This window comes from Ooceraea biroi, chromosome 5, assembly GCF_003672135.1.
Source record: "Ooceraea biroi isolate clonal line C1 chromosome 5, Obir_v5.4, whole genome shotgun sequence".
Lineage (NCBI taxonomy): Eukaryota > Metazoa > Arthropoda > Insecta > Hymenoptera > Formicidae > Ooceraea > Ooceraea biroi.
Genome location: NC_039510.1, coordinates 15,688,013 through 15,709,115, shown reverse-complemented (window position 1 = coordinate 15,709,115; position 21,103 = coordinate 15,688,013). Strand labels below are relative to the sequence as shown.

The window sequence follows — 21,103 nt, the reverse complement described above, 5'->3', positions numbered from 1 at the left end:
AGGTAAAATGTCGATCGAGGATTTGCGCGTTATCGTTGTTTGCGGCGGCGAGTAAATTTTCCCCGTACAACGGGGATCCTCTTTGCGAGAGATCAGTTTATACCGTACCACCGTCGTTGCTCCCGAATAAGGACGAGGGTTTAGATGAAGACGTAAACCTAGCGCGTGCAAGTCTCGGCCAATGGTGCGCTCAACGTAAGCTAACATATATAAGGAACAGCATAATATCTTGTGCTGAGCATGCTATTATATTAACAACATGCTCAGCAATTGCGTCTTGGACGTTTAAACATCGCAGCAACAGATCATGAAACTTGGTTTCTCCAGACTGTGTTGTATCTTTTTATTAATGTCAAAATTATGGATGTTTGTGTCAAAATTATGCTTTACTAAATTTAAGCATCCCTTAATAATGCCCTCATTGGTCGAATCTATATTGAGCAAGTCATATTGAAATATTCCATTGAATATGAAAATGAAAATCGATACTCACCCCGATTTGTGGAGCTCTTTCTTCGAGACGCAGACAGCCGTGAACGTATCCTCCAAGAGGCAGAGTTCCTTCTTCTTGCAGTTGAGTGGACGACAAAGCTCACCTGGAAGCAGAAAACAAAAATCAATGCCACGTCACGTCACGTTTAACGCTCCAGACGACAATCGATTTTATCTTATCTTTCATCATTAGTTACATAAAAGTACAACTGAACTCGATTAGATCTTTGTTACTATCTTCTTTTTTTCTACCAATGTCCTAGCATTATTCACCACATGAACGCTCGGAAGAACTAATTTCACGAACGAGCGAGTCTCGGCAACATAAATTCAATTATATCGACAATCACTACTCTCCCCGCAATCGCAAACTGAAGGCGTATTTCCTGTAATGTTTATCGAGCCGTTCGCCGATGCCGTAAATAGTGCATCATAACGGAGTGGGCTGACCACCCTTTATAATTCTTCCCCTGCTGAACGCATGACAATAATTTGCTGTCGCAATCGTTTACCACAATAACCAGAGCAGCGATGAGACCAATCGCCGGCGCCGTCAAATCCGGACGGATTTTCTGTCTGCAAAGCAAAACAATTCGCCGTGTGTTATCCGACGTAGATACAGACACATAAGGGTTTCTACCCGCTTGGAAAGCGTCGACAAGCGATATTGATCGTTCGAGTATGCTCCCAGCCAACCCCGAAATAGATCGAATCTCTCTTCTTCATTAAACTCCGGAAACAAGCATCGCCGATGTCTTCTCCTCGCTCTTGCCATCTTTGCAATCAATAAAATCAGACCCTTCGCCTCGGCCGGCTCTTCAGCATGCGGCATCCAAAAAACGAATATGCTAACACAGGACCACATCTGGCGGACCACCGCGTGTCATGTCTGATAATGTATTCCGCGCTTCGAAGATTTAATGTGCCTTTGAGGGTTTACATCTTTTAATCATTTTGGTCGCGAATAAATTTTCGCGACTGTTCTCACATGCCTGTGCGCGTTTATAACGAAATTTGCGCGACCATTACGTAACACCTATTTTCCTTAGGTTCATGAAATTTTACGCTTTAGATTGATTGAGCATGATATAAGCAAAGCATCCTTGTAATACTTCATGTCTTCCTTTTATCGTATGCCTTCTTATCAGGTTACTCTTTAGATCTTTAGATATATTATCACCGTTGTAATACATAATATATCGTTTTCAGAAAGATCAATAATTCTCAAAGAGAGGATGAAAAGCTATTTACTGAAAAATTATATAAAGTAACGAAATTTTTCCAGATTTTGAGAACATGCAATCAAATCTTAATTCTAAATTGTTTTACCTTTCAATTTTGATGGAAATAGTAACGAAATAGCATTTGAAATGGCAGTTTTCTTTGGTAAAAATAAGGTATGTTGGCCGCGGAATTACGTAATCAGTTTTTATATAGATAGCACGTTGCTTGTTCCCATTTGCAAGCGCACAAAAAAGTCATTGCAATTTGGGAAATGGGCGACAGTGGAGACAAGAAAGAAATCTGCTTCCGACAACGCGCGAGTTTTTGCGTTGTGCATAAAATTGGCAAGTACTCACAATCAGCCAAATTGCCAGTTTTCTTTTTAATTGGGGCAAAGTACATAATATTTCCACATGGTCCAGATATAATTGATTGACCTTGTTTGCAAATATAGTATAAACTGGCACATCAAACGTGCGATAATTAATCAAGTGTACGTTACTGAAAATTTGTTACGTATTGTTATATTATAATGCAAACGCGATAATTATATCATCGTTATCAATGTTAAAATAATGGTGCGCGTGATCCAAACTAACCATCATGCTTATCAAATAAAGTATAACTTTTTAGTGCAATTAATTCTGTGTCACTTTAGGCAATTAATTGTAAGTTTATCTGAAAGCTTATTACCATATTACTTATAGTACCATGACGCAAACTGTTTCATGAATACTATTATAAACTCATGAAAGTTCATCGGCAATATTCGCTTTCGTGACAGTTATGAACGTCCACAAAGACTCGGTGGTCTCTCAAGGATTACTCAAGAGTTTATTATTATATCGCTCGCATCGATATATGAAATAAATTACATCACGAATACCGTTATAAATTGCGACAGAATTGATTTCAATATTCACGCGACAGTAATCAGACATCGCGCGATATCTGAAAGTATTATACGTTCGCATCGAGAATGTTATTATAAACTCGTAAAAACCGGAGTTTGACAGTTTACGTGACACTTTATAAACACCTGGGAGGGAAACTTGCTGGCGCATCGATGCAGCGTGAAATCGCTCCATGTTTCTCCTCACCGAGTAATATGCGTGGCGCTTGTAGCGGAAGAAGGCAACCCACCCATCGCGCGCGCCAGCGGGAGCAAAGGGGCGTTCAACCCCCTCGTTAATCGATAAAAGAGGACCCACCACCGCGTCCGCACATCTTCATCCCCATCATCCCCCATTAAAGATTTCAAAATATCCAATTAAAAGTTTCTCTTATGACGCGAGCCTTGTCTCCCAGTGCCGGTGGAAGCAATATCGCGCAAACGGTACGCTGTTGGGTCGAAATTAGAGTCGACCGTACATGAATTAAGAAGACCTGGCCGTGACTTTCTTGACGGCTTAATTTCGCGGGATTAGACGAGAAAGAAGGGAACAGAATGGAGAGGGGAGAGGATGGAAAGACGAGGGAGTCTATATAGTTAAAGCCCCGTCACGTTCCTCGTCGTATAGCTGAAAACTTTCCCCTGGCCATAGTAGAGAAGACGAAGAGACGCACGTCGCCCGCAGCCACATTGCGCGCTCGCGACTGCACGTTGCACCCTCTCGGAATGAACGAACCGCGGTAACATCTCACACGCCATAAGATATCGCCGTGAATCTTGGCTAATGGACGAAGCGTTACACCTTGTGGTTCCCTCGTGCGAAAGAGGTGCCCGTCAGGGAAAGAGGTAACGCGATTCGGCAGTTTTCACAGACTCTGCAAAAGGGGAGCGGATCCACGTCGTGCCGGAAAAGCCGCGTTTGGCTCTTCAAGGATAGACGTACATGGGGGTGAAAGTATTCAATGTAAGCATTCGCCAGCCATATTTGAGCGGTTCTTCGAGCCGGATCGAACCAATCCGCCGACCGTAACTCCGGATTTCGCGGCAGTAAAGTCGAGAATTTTGTAGCGAACGGCTTTCTGGCGGGCTGCGGAAAATATTCGCATGTATCCAGGCGAAGTTGCATTTCCGCTAAAAGACCGTGTGGAAATCCCGCGGATTTTTCGCGGACGTAGATTTCCACGTTAACCATTAACAACAGAAATTTGCCCGTTATCTCAGTGAAATAGAGAAATTACTGGTATAATGACAGATCTGGGAAAGAAACGTTATAGAGAAATGTGATCCGTTACATGAAACGTAAAACGACATTTGTACAAATAATATTTTGCTGAATGTAAATCTATCGAATTTCATAATATTTTTGGAGAAGAGAACTTTGCAAATATCTCATGTATTTAATAATTTAGTTTTAGATTACAGATAGATTAAATAAATACGTATTGCTGGCAAAATGGTTGAATACACCCGTTGTTATGATTTTACTTGTTACAATAAAAATTTACAGAAACATTCAGTGAATTATTTATAAATGCAAAAATGTGTCAGGTACAATTCAATTAATCCAATAATATTTTACTACATAAAAATATTATTTGCAATATTTTTTCAAAGAGTGATCTAAAAAGTATTATTTACAAGATATTTTGCGTTGGTGTAAAATAAAATAGTCGTTTGCATTTTATCAGAGCAGAATATCTCGTAAATAATATTTTCCAGATCTCTTTGAACATCGCAAATATCTTTTTTTTTATGTAAACGACTATTTCTCACACACGCGTCAAGAACACAATAAAACGCAAGGCAAAATCACAAAAAACAAAACTTTCCATTAGCAAGCAAAAAGAGAATACACAATATAAAAAAGGATCGTGCCAATGCGAGAATGAAATAGTAAAATTCCGTAGCGAAAGCGTCAAGGAGTAATACCATTTCTCCCGTATTGTTCGTCATGCTCGACAAAACGACAAGATTTTCCGGTATGTTAAAAAAAATACAACCGACACAACCGAGGATTATTTCGACTAACGGAGCGTTACACACGCTAAGAGACAGTTGCATGGAACGAGAGATGCTCCTTGCTTCAGATTGTGACGTTGATTATACGCTATAAAGCGAGAAAGAGCGAAAGGGGGAGGAGGGAAGGTAGGTGGGCGGAATATAGAAAAGAAAAAGGACAAGACCTCCACGACGGCAATCCACCAGAGTATGACGAACGTCAGGTGGCACGAGGACGGAATATATTATAATTGCAGAAAGGACCGGATCCCGAGACTTCTCGGCTCGCTTGCGCAACTCGCTCGACGAGCGTACTAATTTACTTGAAACTATTCCCCTCCGGTCGCCGTCACCGACGGTGGCCCATTTTTGTTCCAAAAGTTCATAAAAGATGGTTGAAATCCACTTTACCGCAGCGGGCAGCATTGTCGCGTTAACGGCCAACTTTCGCTATTACCGTATTCTGATCGCTGATACAGTTATTAGTTCGCGACCGCAGAGAGAGGACCGAATGAGAACGGCGAAGAGCCGCGCGTCCTATCCTCCTTCATTTACCCTTCCTTCGAGGGCGCGAGAACGGCTTGAGCCCTCTAAATTACCTCGGGACCGCCGTGGGACTTCTTTTCTGTGCTTCCAGCACGATTTACGAGAATAGTCGATCGCCGCGAGAGATGGCCGATCCGCTCGCCATCTATTACCGACACCGTCGCCACGAGGGATCCGCGGATACCATAAATCGCGCAGCTATCGTACGGGGAGACACCGAGAGTGAGAGAGAGCGCGACTCGGCGATATTACAATATGGGATTGCGCGGCGTTATATTACAATACTGGCGATTACGCGACACAATGCGCCCGGAACCGCCGACGTTCGCTTCGAATTAGGCGTCTCGGTAAAGGATGGGGATCGATCGATCAGACGCGCGCGCATCTCCACTCGGAGATGGAATGATCAACGATGCTAATAGCGCTGGAGGATCAATGGTGTGGAGAACAACGAGAGCGTTCTGATAACGACGGCGGGACGCGATAACACGAGCTCGTTTTCGGCGGATGCAGGCGCGGATGCAATCGCGCGCGTGGTGTCCTGAGAACCACGATACCTCGCACCATCCATGTGCGAACGCATACGTATTTGCGTGCGCTTCGATGACTGCATCCCATGGCATGATGATGTATGCCCTCATACGGCGATCAACTAGCTAGCGTGTTGCTTCGAGAGGAATTGCCTTACCTTGGCTCGCCGCGCGCAAGGACTCCTCTCGCAATTAACGAAACACGTAAACGCGTGGGAAATGTAAAGCGCGTGTTTGCGATTTCATTACGTTCGTCAAGCTCTCATTTAACAGTGTTAATAGAAATAACGCGATAATAAACACGCGCTCTCGAGAGTTCAGCGAGAGTTTGCGATCATGATTATGTAATTCGGGTATATTAATACTATAGAGAACATCAACATGTAATATCAATATGGGAATCATGATATTTTCAGGTAAATGTTACATAACTCTCCGAAAAATTATTGCACAAAATGAACGTGGTAATGTATTTTGCAATTAAACTGAAACAAAATACATCTCGTTTTAACGTAACTTAATCATCAATCTATCTGTAGATGCGGCTTCAATGTCAATAGTCCGAATCTCGATCATTCGATTTCACTATCAAATCTAGGGATCGACATCAAACTGTTTGTCACGACATAGACATAGAGTGTAGTAAATGAAGTAATATCAGAAAAACAAAAAGAAAATAATATTTTTTGCACACAAACAGAATATTTCTCTCTTCAAAATGTTTAAAAAGCAAAATTAATAATATAGTTTAATGAATATGTCATTTTCTTTAACACTTTTCTTTCACTAGAAAAAATATTAACTGTGATACACATTGCGTTTTTTTAGTATGCAATTAAGATTAATTAATTAAATTAATTAAAATAACATTCTCTCTTTAGTTCATTGTACGGATCCACTCTTAAAAAAGCCGTGTTAAATCAAATCGAAATCATTGTTGCCTCTTTTCCGCGACGCTGATTGGTTATCTCGATTCGCGTTGTGCGTTATGTTCATTTTATATTACCATCGCGCGGCTGTCTTCGCGTGAAGGTTACTACTTTGGTAGAGTGTGATAATTGTGCGTATAATACATACTAGATATAAGATATTATTATTCGAAAACACTATTAATATTGAAAAATAAAATAGCGCGCGCTTGTGTTGTACTAACAATATAAATAGCACAGAACTCCTCGGAAAAAGAAAAAAATTTTAATAGCTAGAAATTTTTCATTTATTGTTTTAACGAATTTTAAATAATCGAGAACTCTAGGCAATATGCCAATTAACAATATAAATAGCACAGAACTCCTCGGAAAAGAAAAACATTTTAATGGCTAGAACTTTTTCATTTATTGTTTTAACGAATTTTAAATAATCGAGAACTCTAGGCAATATGCCAAATAACAATATAAATAGCACAGAACTCCTCGGAAAAGAAAAACATTTTAATGGCTAGAACTTTTTCATTTATTGTTTTAACGAATTTTAAATAATCGAGAACTCTAGGCAATATGCAAATAACAATATAAATAGCACAGAACTCCTCGGAAAAGAAAAACATTTTAATGGCTAGAACTTTTTCATTTATTGTTTTAACGAATTTTAAATAATCGAGAACTCTAGGCAATATGCCAAATAACAATATAAATAGCACAGAACTCCTCGGAAAAGAAAAAAATTTTAATGGCTAGGACTTTTTCATTTATTGTTTTAACGAATTTTAAATAATCGAGAACTCTAGGCAATATGCCAAATAACAATATAAATAGCACAGAACTCCTCGGAAAAGAAAAACATTTTAATGGCTAGGACTTTTTCATTTATTGTTTTAACGAATTTTAAATAATCGAGAACTCTAGGCAATATGCCAAATAACAATATAAATAGCACAGAACTCCTCGGAAAAGAAAAACATTTTAATGGCTAGAACTTTTTCATTTATTGTTTTAACGAATTTTAAATAATCGAGAACTCTAGGCAATATGCCAATTAACAATATAAATAGCACAGAACTCCTCGGAAAAGAAAAAAATTTTAATGGCTAGAACTTTTTCATTTATTGTTTTAACGAATTTTAAATAATCGAGAACTCTAGGCAATATGCCAATTAACAATATAAATAGCACAGAACTCCTCGGAAAAGAAAAACATTTTAATGGCTAGAACTTTTTCATTTATTGTTTTAACGAATTTTAAATAATCGAGAACTCTAGGCAATATGCCAAATAACAATATAAATAGCACAGAACTCCTCGGAAGAGAAAAAAATTTTAATGGCTAGAACTTTTTCATTTCTAAATCTAAATGATTTTCAATCGTCGAGACCTCTTCGCAATATGCCAAAGAACAATATAAATAGCACAGAACTCCTTGGAAAAAGAAAAAAAATTTAATGAAAAATATTTCAATATTGAAAAATGAAATAGCGCGCGCCTGTGTTGTTCTAGTATAATAAATCTCACATCATAATGATATAAATAATAATTCTGTTGCGCAACTACCGTTTACTGCTTTAAAAACAAGATTATCTAAAGAACCGATCCACATAATGATAAACGCACTATTCTGATATGAACTCGTGAATTCGATCGCACGTGAATAAGCTGTATTGCCGCTGAGATACAGAATCGCGATACAAGCATTACACTATATCTATCTCTCTCTATCTCTCCTTGATATATATTATCAGATAATAATTAGGTGTCTGCAACGTGCGTATTATCGTGCAAGATCACGTTATTATTACAGTCAGGTCCAATTACACTTACACGCTGAAACATCAATTTGTGCCCGCCGGCGTGTCGGTTCGCGTGCGATTGTCATCAACCATTGCATCCAAATCGCTATAAATACCGCGTAATTAAGACGTATAAATAACGCGCAATCGTGCATGTCGCTTGCTGTAATTTATTGAAATTGGTGTCTGGCCGAGTTGAGATATCGTATTCTCTCTCATCAAATCATTTCTGTGCAATTTTCGATTTAAAAGTCTCAGATGATTACAGCATCACAATCGTGATGCTGTAATATTAAAAAATGGAGGACGAATAATGTTCTGCTGTGAAAGTTTTTCCAATATTATTGGCATTTCTTACTGTCATTAAATTGTCGGGGAAGAAATGTCTATTTCAACAATGGATGAGAATTTTTTTGTTCTGCTGTTGCTTAAGAAAACGATCGCGTGAGGCCAGCGAACATCTACCGACTCTGTGAGAATTAAGGATGCATCATGTACTATCTGCTTCGTCGCCCGAAGGAAAACGACGATCAACGCGGATAACATCGCAAAATCGAGCACGCGAGAGGATTCTGTGGAAAGGGGTATTAAATACGTGACTCGACTCATCTCAGCCCTTCCATCGCTCTGCCTTCACCTATCCTTAAACTATATCACGTTAAGAAGCGTGAAATGAAACTTATCGTCATTGCTACGTTCTTTATGGCATGACTTTACTTAAAAATTTGTCATAACACGCGCACACTCCTTCGGGGAGAAGATTGAAAGAAATAGAGAAATATAATGTATTCCTCGTCTTCCTTGCTAAAGTATTATAAATTTTCATCTGGAGTTGTTCGTATTCTCGTTAACAATTCCTAAAGTAGCTTAACTCGCGAAACGTTGACAGACATTGCGTATCCCTTTGCCGCATAAAAGTTTACATTTGGCTAGAAGATACTTCTCTTCGTGTAAACTCGAAACCCGTTTTAGTGTGCAAGCCCTTTTCGTGCTACGAAATCCGCACGCGAGAGAGAGAGTAAAATTGCATTATTTAGAAAAATAATAAAAATGTCTTATACTTAAATATTCTTTTATAAAATGGCCCTTCTCTGTGTATTTTCGAGGAAGAGAAAATATACAATTAGAGTTGAACGTTCGCGACTAGATTACAGTACAATATTTATATCTTAGGCGTTTATGTAGTATTTACTCGTTATTAATTATGACCAGTGAAATGATTCACTTAATAATAATGAATACTAGCGATTATATCAATAAACTTCCATGTCACGTTGCGCATAGCGCACGCTTTGTATAATATATTGTATTACACAAATGTATAATATGCAAATGCATAATATAATATGTGCGATCGATTATAATTATGTACATATTAATGAGTATACGCAACGTAACAGTTAGGCGAAACAAAACAATTTTAAAATGTACAGGAAAATCCAATTGGCTCACAGTTTTTCTGAATGCACGTTGCGCGCATATCGCTTTGCGCAATTAAAGTCAAATGCATAAATACGCGTGCATAGTTATCTGGCGCAAATTACGTGTACGGGTGCATAAATTAAAAAGAGCGGCTTTTACGAATTAAAAAGAATTCTCGCGTCCAAGTGACATACAATGCGTCAAAGCCAATTTCAAAAGAACCGGCAGGAAAAAAGAAAGTCGTAAAATGACAAAAGTAACGTTGCAACAAAAAATTGGGATAAATGCATCCAACTCGCCTGTCCATTCCCTATGCATTCATCCTCCACTTTCCACAGTGTGCGCTATACACACATGCGATATATAAGAGAATTACGTTTCTCATTTACAAATCCGTTCTGCTGCTACCTGCATACAGCGCTTTTTATACACAGATCTTTGGTGAAGTGAATCCAGTTGGATTTTAAATGATGACGCTATCCGAATCGAGAGCGTTTAAAAGGCGACATGCAAGTTTCGCCCTTTTTTTATAACTCGCATTAAATACGTTCGATAAAATCCTCTTTCATTTATCCATCAATAAATTTCAACTGCATACTAAGTACTGTAAGAAGCGATTTTATCATCCTAAAACTAGCGCCGGACTATGCGCGATTTATAATTCGTGATTCGTAAATTTGTGAATAGTGTGGAGGGAAAATTCGTCATGTGCAATTCGCATTCGCACTAATTCGCTAGCCGAGCGGTTTTTTGGCGAAACTCAAAGAATACGAATCAATCCATTCGAATTATGAATGATGTACTGCAAATCACGAATAGTGTGAAAATTTACGCTGATGAATAACGAATTTTCTCGAATGTCCAATAAATTTCTGCAAATCACGAATCACAAATCGCGAATTATGAATCGCGCATAATCTGGCGCTAACTTAAATCAGTACTATGTAGCGCTACGATGACGTTGACAATTGCAAGCAGGAATAAAGGAAGAAGCGCGAACGCGCGGGACAGATAGATCATTTTTTTACGTATAAAATTGAAAATTCGTTATTCACGAGGCACAGTGTGTAAAGTCTTTTATCTCAAGATAATCCTACAATATGAATTATTAATCTGATTCGCGAATTTGAGTTTATGTGCGCGCGCGGGAAGCGACCGCGCGTTACTTTTAATCAAGCTCTTTTAAATATTCAAGTGTTCCCTGCAAAACTTCTACGCGAGTCTACGCAAAAGAAGAAGAACGAGGAAACAATATTTGTTCGCGCATATCATCCGCATCGCGTGATATTCTTGTCGAGAGTATTCGCGTCATTTTGACAAGCATCTATCGTTCCGACTCTTACTCCAGATTTCCACAATATTCTGTCGCGAAACGCGAAGTATATATAATATTTGGAATTTTCTGGGGAATTTAGCGGCAACGCTCGTGATAAATATCACATTTCGCCGAGCGAACCAGCCGACGCGGGCGGAGAGATTCCATTCGAATTCATGCCGGTCGTACGTATATCCGGCTTTACGATCCTCCTGGCGCGAAAACTTCGCGAACGTGCATCACCGCGGGGGTGAAAAATCGTGAGGTATTCGAAAGACGGGCGATGACATCGCGCGCGACGATCCGCGCCCGAGGGAATACACACCACATGAAATTCATTCGATGTGTCATAACACAATTTTCGTCGGCGACAATGCCAATTACTTGCACAAGCATCGCACGATATGACACATCTCTGCCGTGAAATGTTTCCCCAGACTCACGCGCGATTCAAATGCACCAAGTCAAATTTTCATTATGATTATGCAAATGTTCTCGTTTACAATATCATATCATTTTCAGACGATATGAAAGTCGAGTTGGATGCATTATATAAAGAACGAATATCGATCTTGAAGAAGCATTTAATATCTAAAAATACGGCGGATATAATACTAAAATATATAGTGGTTAATGTTATAGTCAAAATATACTTATAATTTTTTTATATGTTCAGTGTTACATTACTTACTATTCGGATCGTGTATCCAACGTTTCTTGTCGCCCATTTTCATTATGCGGGTATCATCCTGCAAAAAAAGAGAATCGACATTAGGAAAGATTGTTCTATTATATTGGTTATATTGGTGTAAAAATAATTACGATTTTTGCTATTCAACTTCATAGCAATCTTTTTGCACCAATCTAATACTTATCAATCCCAAGTAGTACTTAGTTTCGAATATACTGAGACATGCACAAGAGTAGAGCACGGATTGACTGAGGATCGTATTTTCACCGTCACGGGATCAAGGGTAAGCTGCATTTTGCGCCAAAATGCAGTTCGATTGACGTGATGCGAAAGCTACCGATAGAATGCATGTATGCACGTGAACCGAGAATATGACAAACGATCGTTCGTCACGTGCATAAAATTCAGGGTTGCCCGATAAAATAAGAACGCATAATCTGTTCGAAGTTCAGGCCGAGGTCAACGGCAAATAGGGAGAAGTGAGGGAGTAAGACATGAGGGTAGACGAGAAATATCGGGGGTGTGAGGACGAAGAGGAGCGAGCTTGCGGACAGAGCTCGCGTGATAGTTCACGTGCCAGTTTGCAACAATTCGTGGATAACATCTAAAATACCTATAGGGAACCGCCTGAAATGTAGGTTGCTGACCACGCTCTGGAGATCGACCGCGAGTTACGGAGGTTAAATAAAATAACGGAGCCGAGTCGAGAGAAAGAATACCTTGCGATATCAAATGCTAGGCGCGTTGCGAAATTGCGGAATTACCCTCGGGGCAGCCAGCGGATCTCGTGATGTCGTAAACAACATTGCGCGATAATTGTCAAATCAAGTAAAGCCGTAGATATTTAATGCTACAGAATAATAATAATAATAATAAAAAGAAATGAAAAATATGTTATATGACACACTCGTATACTGCATTCTGGTATACAATAAAAAATGAAATAGCCTGGCACGTATAAAATGTGCAATACAGCGTTGGATTTGAAAAGCGCACAAATATTTTTCACACATATATGTTTCACGTATTCACGGACGACATTGTATCATGCATTAGGTAAATACCTTCTTTCGGACTGTTTTCTCTTTGAAGAGTAGGATTATACTTTTCAAACATTTTGCATACAGTTGCGCGTAGTCGCACAAGTTATACGTTTTAAATAATAAATAAAACGTATGCGGTTTATGAGCACTCCCTTTGAAGAAGGACTCAGCTAGGGCAATTTTCGAGATGAGTTTTCATTTGAGTAAACTGTGGGCTTTTTATGCCCGCGGGAAGGTAATTACAGACTTCATTCGACTTGAGCTGAGCGGATCGGAGCAAATTTAAAGTACAAATTTAAAATACGAAATCCAGCGCCCTTGAACCTATCAGAGGAAACCGGCATCATCCTCGATCGAGGAATATTGCTCTTCCCTAATTGCACGGCGACATGCCGTTTTGCGAGATTACTCGAGAACGTTACTGCGACAGAAGTGCGGCCATTTCGCGAAAACAGATGACACATATAATGCACCGAACGCTGCTGCGAATAAATAGTCCCCGTAAACAGCTATGTATGGGGTGCCACGAAGAGAAATGAAAGCACACACACATCCGCGAACCGGTAGCCATGTCGTGTGTTATTTCGTGGCCGGCAAAAACGATCGTGCAAAATATGAAGAGCCGGCTGGGAGGAGTCTGCGGGCGAAAAGATCACGCGAAAATAAAAGCCGCGGCAGTCATGAAATTACGAGCTCTATGAAAAATAGAATCGTTGAGTATCGAGGATGAGCCGTTGCTGCTCTCTCGTTGTGTCGTGTTTTCCGAGTGCGCATTTTATTTATCAGGCGAAAATTCTACGCTACCTTCTTATCATAGTCACAATTAGACTATAAAGTATCTTTATTACAGGTTGAAAATAATACCGTATCTCAAAACAGGTTAATTTACATGTCCGGAGAAGAAATTTATTGTTACAGTAAATTCATGAAAATAAAACGCGAGAGTAAAAATATCTGATTTGAACTTCTTTAATTAAAAAAGAAAAAGCGATATGCATATATGTGGATGAACGTGCATTAAAATCCATGGATGATTTTTATACGAGCATTTTGCTTTTAATGTGTAGAGAAATACGTTTAATCGTGACGTCGTAAACATAATATTAAAAATTGCACGTGATGACATATTAAAATGAATAAAACCAGATATGGAGAGAGTTTAATAATGTATAAATCATCCTTTGTGATGATAAAACGTGTGAATTATTATACTAAAGTGTAGAATATAATAAAAAATGCTGTTATCAAAGTATATAATTCTGCGTTTCATGTTACCTGAAATAATTAACTGCTCGGCACACACAAGCATGGTTGAAGGAACAATTCGGCTGGTGACTTGGTCTGGCCCAAAGCAAAGGGGACTACTGAGAGTAACCGCGCTCTCGTTAAGTCGCGATTTTTAACATGTTCTATTCCGCGGTGCTAAACATTTAGCGTGAAATCCAATAAAACATCGCAGCAGAGAGCAACGAAAAACAGGGCGAAGAACTCCGTAGAGCAAAGGGCTATTTGTCAGACTCGTTCGCGTTCCGCAGGGGTGTTAAGTTATACGTCAGACAGAGAAAAACGGATCGCGATTCGTCGCGCTGAGTGTCTGACGGCCGTTGAAAATTCTGAAAAATTATGTCGGTCTCCCGATCGACTTTCCCAAAAATCCGGTGCGATTCCCCGCTGAGCGACTTGCTTCTCTCCATTTTTCAAGCGAAATGTTACCTCTGCCTTTGTTGTCCGCCACCCCATCCGCGCACACACGTGCAAGGTATATTAACTTGTTCTGAGATACGGTATTATTCATCCTGTAATAAAGAATACCTTATAGTCTAATTTTGACTATGATAAGAAGGTAGCGTAAAATTTTCGTCTGATAAATAAAATGCGCACCGTCCGGAGACCGAGCAAATTTGCCAACAAACGGTAAAACTGCGGCGAATTCCGGCTTTTGAAACCGTTGTGAAATTTATCGAGTCGACGAATAAAACTGAAAAACGAGCGGAAAATGTCGAAAAAGTGGTAAAAAGGTGCAATCCGAAAAGTTGCCTTACTGCGAACTGGCGCCGAGAATAAAAGGCGTAGCTACGTCCGCATTGCATTTTCGTAAAAAGACTTCATAATGAATTCTGTGTGCATTAAACTATATCCCGAAAAACATTATAAAATCGTGATTATAAAATCGTGATTTATCTTCGAACGATATTTTGAGACCTCGCAGCTAGCCATGCTACGTACTCATTAGACAATATATTTATAAAATTAGCTTTTAAACTAATGCATGTTTATGACATCCAATTAATGTTTCCGCATCCACTAAGGCACTCATACATGCCACTGTGTCCGCAATTTTAGCTATTTGTGAATAGCATCTGATAAATTGTGCAGTTGATATATACCGTGGATGCAAGCCACATATTTATCCGGAAAATGTGATGGATTTTAACGAACTGTTTTTGTACGCATTGCCATGAAGTGGGACAGAGATAAATACGCAACGCTGTAACGAGTGAAGACCGAGCTTAACGATGTAAAACAGCGGGAGATAAACTGCTATTTTTCGCGATTACGTATACGCATGATGTACAAGCATAAAATATAAAACGTACTGCAGTCTTCTCTCTAAAGTTCCCTCCAAATATAATGTATGAATGCATACGTCACACTGACCTAATAATCACCATAAATCTAAGAGATATTATTCATGATACTTGCAGAGGTGCAGAACTAGTAGTTCATAGACATCTCTCCATTAAGGATATGCTTCCGTCTCTCTCTATCTCTCTCTCTCTCTTTCCCTCACATCCTTTCTCTACAGTGTTAAACGTTGCCGCAGTAAACATCGCAGAGTTACGCGGTACGCGCAGCCACGATGCGAGAGAAATAAATGTCCGAGTCGTAGCAGGTTGCAGCTCGCAAGTGCAACAAGGCCGGCTTTGCTCGCAATGGCATTCATTAACGAAATGTAGGTGTCTACTGACATTACGTCTCGCGCAACCACGGTGGCGTGCATGCATTTACGCGCTCGGTGCCGCATTCGCGCGAATGCATAACGCTCGCTTTGTAATTCCGTTACTCTTCAGCCGGAATAATTTGCCGCTTTTCCTCGCGCGTGACCACGTATGAATTATTAGCGGTCGCTAAAACGGTCTTTGAAGTTCGCAACTTGCCTGCATCTGAACAAGAGCGACCTAAACCGAGATGAACGGTGGTTAAATCAATTCCTAAACGCGCTTTCACGGCTACACGTAAATTCGGAACTCGTCGTATTGTCCCTGTGCGTCGGTGAGTATCATCGAAATTGCTTCGGAATTAGGTAGATTCTGAACAAGAAAATGGCAAGAAAATGGTGGTCCCGTCTCGCCACAATCAGGATGGGACTGTAAAGACGATGAAGGAGTCCCGAACATCAACCCCATACAGAAGCATACTGGCGCAGGGAAACCAAGAACTTATATTTCTACGGTTCCTGCGATTCCTTCAAATCGCACTCAAGCAAGGTGTGGAAGCCTCAATAGGCCATGAAGGGAGTTTTAGTCAGTAAAAATCCCATACTCCCCTCGGCACCCTTCTCGGGGGACCGAGAGGGCTTTTTGAAGGTTTTCTTCTGCTTACAAAAAAATGGATCACATGAAAGTATTTATTCAAATTGGATAAATCAAAAGATGTTTTATTACCATTATACACATAAATACAACTATTAAAATGTAAATGTTACTCGTTAACCAACTAAATCGAATAATAATGAAAAACTTTTTGGTAAAAGGATCAATATGGAATGGAAAGAAAGAGATATTAAAATAAGAATGAGAAATTGAAGCAGCAGAAGTTAGAAAAAATGAGACAGGGAGTCTGGAAAAAGAGTTAGCAGAAAGAGAAAAGAATATCCAAAAACAAAGTAGAGTAGAAAGATTGATTCAATATGTTCGAGAGATATGTATGAATGAGATAAGTTTATCAACCAAGTCAGCGACTATTACATGAAAACCGATTCCACGCATACCATTTTACCAAGGTTCACAATTTATTATGATTACAAATCAAAAGGAATTTGTACATGCCTACATGGCTATTAAATTAAGAAGAAGTTCAATCTGGTTTTGTGAATAACATCCTATTTACCGATGAATCATGCTTTACGCGCGATGGTATCTTCAGTATTCATAATACGCATCTCTGGGCATATGTTCAAAAATATGAAACTTGTGACTCAATAAACTGTAAGCGAGATTTTATTTTTTTCTTTTCTTTTCGTGGTTACTTCTCTCTCAGTTTTCCCTTTCCAGTCAATTCTTGCATTTTCCGCAAAGAATACTATAATCTTTGTTGCTTTAAACTAGAAACGAAATTATTTTTATTATAAATAGCTACGAGCGAAATACTAATATTTTTCGTGTATTCAAAACTTAATTTATTAAAACAAAGTTGTCAAATTCACATAGATACAGTTTGGCTAGTAGAATTAAACAAAAATATATATTACGCCTGAGGCGAGATCAAATAATCCAAATTGCATGAAGCTTCATCGCTTGAAAAATATTTTCTGTGAAATGCTATAAAAATTCTATCAAAAATAATTCCTGCGATCTTCTTTAAAAGCAATTACATGCTTTTACTCGTCTATCTTATTTTTAGCTATTTATTTACTCTTTATCTTCCAGAAAAGAGAAATAAAGATAAAGGAATCTGCTTATCGATTTGCTATACATTGCTCCTCAACGTTGTGGGTTCGATCGGTAAGTTAATCCATTTTAAAAACACTAGCGGAAAGGAAAGTTGAGCAAACTTTTCCATTCAATCCAACGAATAATGACTTTTTTTCTTCTTGCACCCCATATCGCTTCGTTCCAACCTTTGGAAGTAATGTTACGCAAAAGCGCTGTAACGGGAAATCGGACGCTGGTGGAACTTTAGCAATTAGCCGCTCTTACACGTCTTTCCTCCTTTGCCACGAATTCTCACGTATAAAATGCGGCAATCTTTTCGGTTCGTGCGTCTCAAGCAAAATATACATTTTGTATAAATTTACTTTAAATCTTAATTTCCCAAGACATGGTGGTATGAGCAACGCAGATTCTGCCTGGCTGCATTATAATTTTTCAGCATTACGCTTTCGCAAATCTCGGAGATCTCTGTACTTTAATCTAGAGGAAATTTAGAACTATGTCTCTCTGCATGCACAGACATTATTCGGTATAACTCGGAATGTGTCGTGCGAAGAAAATTCGTAAAGATAAAATCGCTTTTTCGAACATATCTCTGTCTATCTATCTATTCTATATATACCTACATACATGCATTTTGTTTTTGCCGCTTGAGTTGTATCGCTATCTAAATAAAACTCAGATTACTTAGTTAATGATCTAATGCCTGCAACATTTTATAAATCTATGCACTTTATTCCAAAAATAAAGATAATTGACAGAGACGCAATTTGCGTATTACATACGTTAATTATTATGTGGCAACTGACAATTTTCGTCGCCTCAATGTTGATCAAATATTACTCTTGCTTAATACCATCTCATGGAGTATATTGTGTCACTATTACAATCATGTTACTAACATATTCTCTTTACACGAGCACACACGAGAGTACACGCGTTTCCACAGTCACATGATGTTGAGCATCATATAATTTTCAACAAGGCGCTCGTGTTATTAGCAGAAGCTAATAATACGAAGCTTTACACTAGCTCGCCTTGCAACTGCCCGCTGATTACTCCAGCAAGATAGAAGAAAGTCGTTCCTCGCACCACGCCCATTATCAGTTTTCTTCGATCGGGCGAGCGAATCTCGCTTTCCCATCGCGGTTCGCGTGAATTGTAAAAAGGATGGCGGGGATTTGGGTTAATCGGCTGCGGGTCCTCGACTGCAACGGCCCTCGAGGGCCACGGAACGGCTTTGAAATGCAGCCAAGAGCCCGGAATCGTTCGTTTCGTTTGTTCGTTTGCTCGCTCGCAATCGCGTGGATGCGGCATCGGTGCGGCTGTGGAAACTTCTCTATCCGATTACCGGCGACAACCGCTCAAGGCTTTTCAAAGGCGCGAATTGACTCGTACTCTCGAGCAACGTGAATCCCTCGGTTTGCTGCGTTACCGTAATCCGCAGATTGTGCGAGAACCCATAAATATTATTTCCGCGATGACCAGACCACACATCGCGTGGTCTCATAATAGAGACGCAAGAACTGATACAACAAATTATTACAAGAAACTTCCGGATGTCACGGAAAGCGGTAGTGCGATATCTCGTTGTAACTTATTGAAGATTGTGAAGATTTTATTTCTGATTGAACGGATTGAACTTTTACTTTTCACTGCGTGCAGATGCCAATTATATTGCAAGACGAAGATTTAATGACGTTTAATTACGTTGGAACTGTTTGTTTCTGTCGCGATTTCGTTGGCGATGTTCAAATGTATTTAACGGGGTAATGCAATTAAGCAATTTACCTTGGGAACGGAGGGCAAGCTTGCGATAAAAGTATAAGATCGTAGTTGTTCTTTTGCAGCCGGCAACGTGGGATAAGAACTCAGGATTGTTATTCTTTCTTTATCGAAACCAAATAGACTCCGAATTCGGTAAGCCAAGTCGTGGATTATCCTCGCGAATTCGCTGGTAATCGGCGAACAAACACAAATACAAAACAAGAAACACAATTATATGCACACACACGCGCGCGCATTTAATTCTTCAATTATCTTTCATAACTATAATATGGCCATGGTCTACAAAAGATCCAAGGTATTCCTGCATCACATATTGTCTACTATTTTTTTGAAAAATGTTCCGACATCTGTGTTCGAAATCAGTTTGAAAACTTGCTGCAGGAATAAAGGATGAAGTTTTACTGTGATGAAACATTTTACCACGAACGCGATATCTAGGACACATCCTGAAAGTTTTTATGATTTTTATAGTAACGTAGTTTATAAGCAAAATTTTTAACAAGGTAGTAACAACAAATTTGGAATATATCTCGACTGTGTATCGCAGTTTTAAGCATGCAATTTTTACATTCTTTCCTAAATGGAAGTAGTGTCGTATCGGTTTATTTGTCGTTTTGCTGTTTTTAGCAAAATTGTTCTAGCTGCAGGCATTTTTCATTTACATTGTTGAAACACAATACACAGCTGATGTTATTCCGCGACATTCTGACAGGTTTATAATTGCCCGTTACCGAGTCATTACTTGGTATTTTCTGCTAATATTTTGTAACGCTTGTATTCAAAAAGAGATGAAAGATTTTTCAACGCGATCCTCGCATTTTTAATTTAACGGAAAAGAAATGAAAACAGACATCTGACGGATATACGACGAAACATACACAGAATTAAACTGTGTCGATTATGCTCGCGGTAATGCTTGATGCATTTTTACGGAGGATAGTTTTGCGCTTGCGCGGCCACGCAGGAAACTCCTATAAAAATATTAAATTGCTCTTTTTCTCTCGATGCTCACAATTACTTGTCGCGTCATACAAACGCGTTTGCGTTTGCGCGGACGTGCCAGGAACATCCCAGGAATGCTTTCTGGTCCACGGTAAATACGATCCGTGAATTATTGCAATTAAACAACATTTGCCGATAATAGACATCATGGGAGGAAGGCACGAGTGCCGAGTTCATGAACGTGAATTTTCTCACCGCTGAAGACGATGATCCGGACGATGTCCGGGTAACACTGCTCAACCGGATACTAGGGACTCCCTAGTAGGAAGAGAGCTCACATTGGGATGAGTCTCGGCGGGGCCGAATTGCACAGAATGTCGCCGGGTTCACTATAAAATGCATTACCTCCGGGACACGTCGGCCATTGCTGCAACCGGCTATATTCCTTGCTGGCAAGCGTTCTATATCGCGCGCACGGTTCACGATCGTAAATCAGCTTATCGATACCGCCAAGCCGCGCTTACCCCACCTTTCTTCTCCCGCCCTGCAACTCCAACCCTCTTGACCACTCTTTATTCTCTTTGCAGGAAAAAACGTGTTGTGTCGTCGCCGAGCTGGTACGTCGCGCGTAAATTCACCGGCGTATATCGCAAATTCACAACAATTTGCGATTATTAACGTAATTAGGGATGCATGAGACTTTTCTGAGTCCAAAATTATATAATTCAAGTGCCAGTCTTATTCAGCATTTAAATATTTACGTGAATACAGAGCGTAATTAATTATATGCATTTAATAATTTACACATTTGTGATATATAAATATCATTATTTTATATGCAGTATT

At 39.4% G+C, this 21,103-nt stretch overlaps 1 protein-coding gene across 1 annotated transcript in view; it reads right to left on the bottom strand.

Annotated features, from left to right (window-relative positions):
- Window positions 1-21,103, bottom strand: part of LOC105286480 (proteoglycan Cow) — a 95,179-nt gene that overhangs the window by 32,455 nt on the left and 41,621 nt on the right. The window contains exons 2-3 of the mRNA XM_011351458.3: window positions 11,833-11,890; window positions 494-596 (exon numbers count right to left, since the gene is read on the bottom strand). Coding sequence (XP_011349760.1) covers window positions 494-596; window positions 11,833-11,890 — 161 coding nt within the window. The remainder of the gene's footprint in view (window positions 1-493; window positions 597-11,832; window positions 11,891-21,103) is intronic.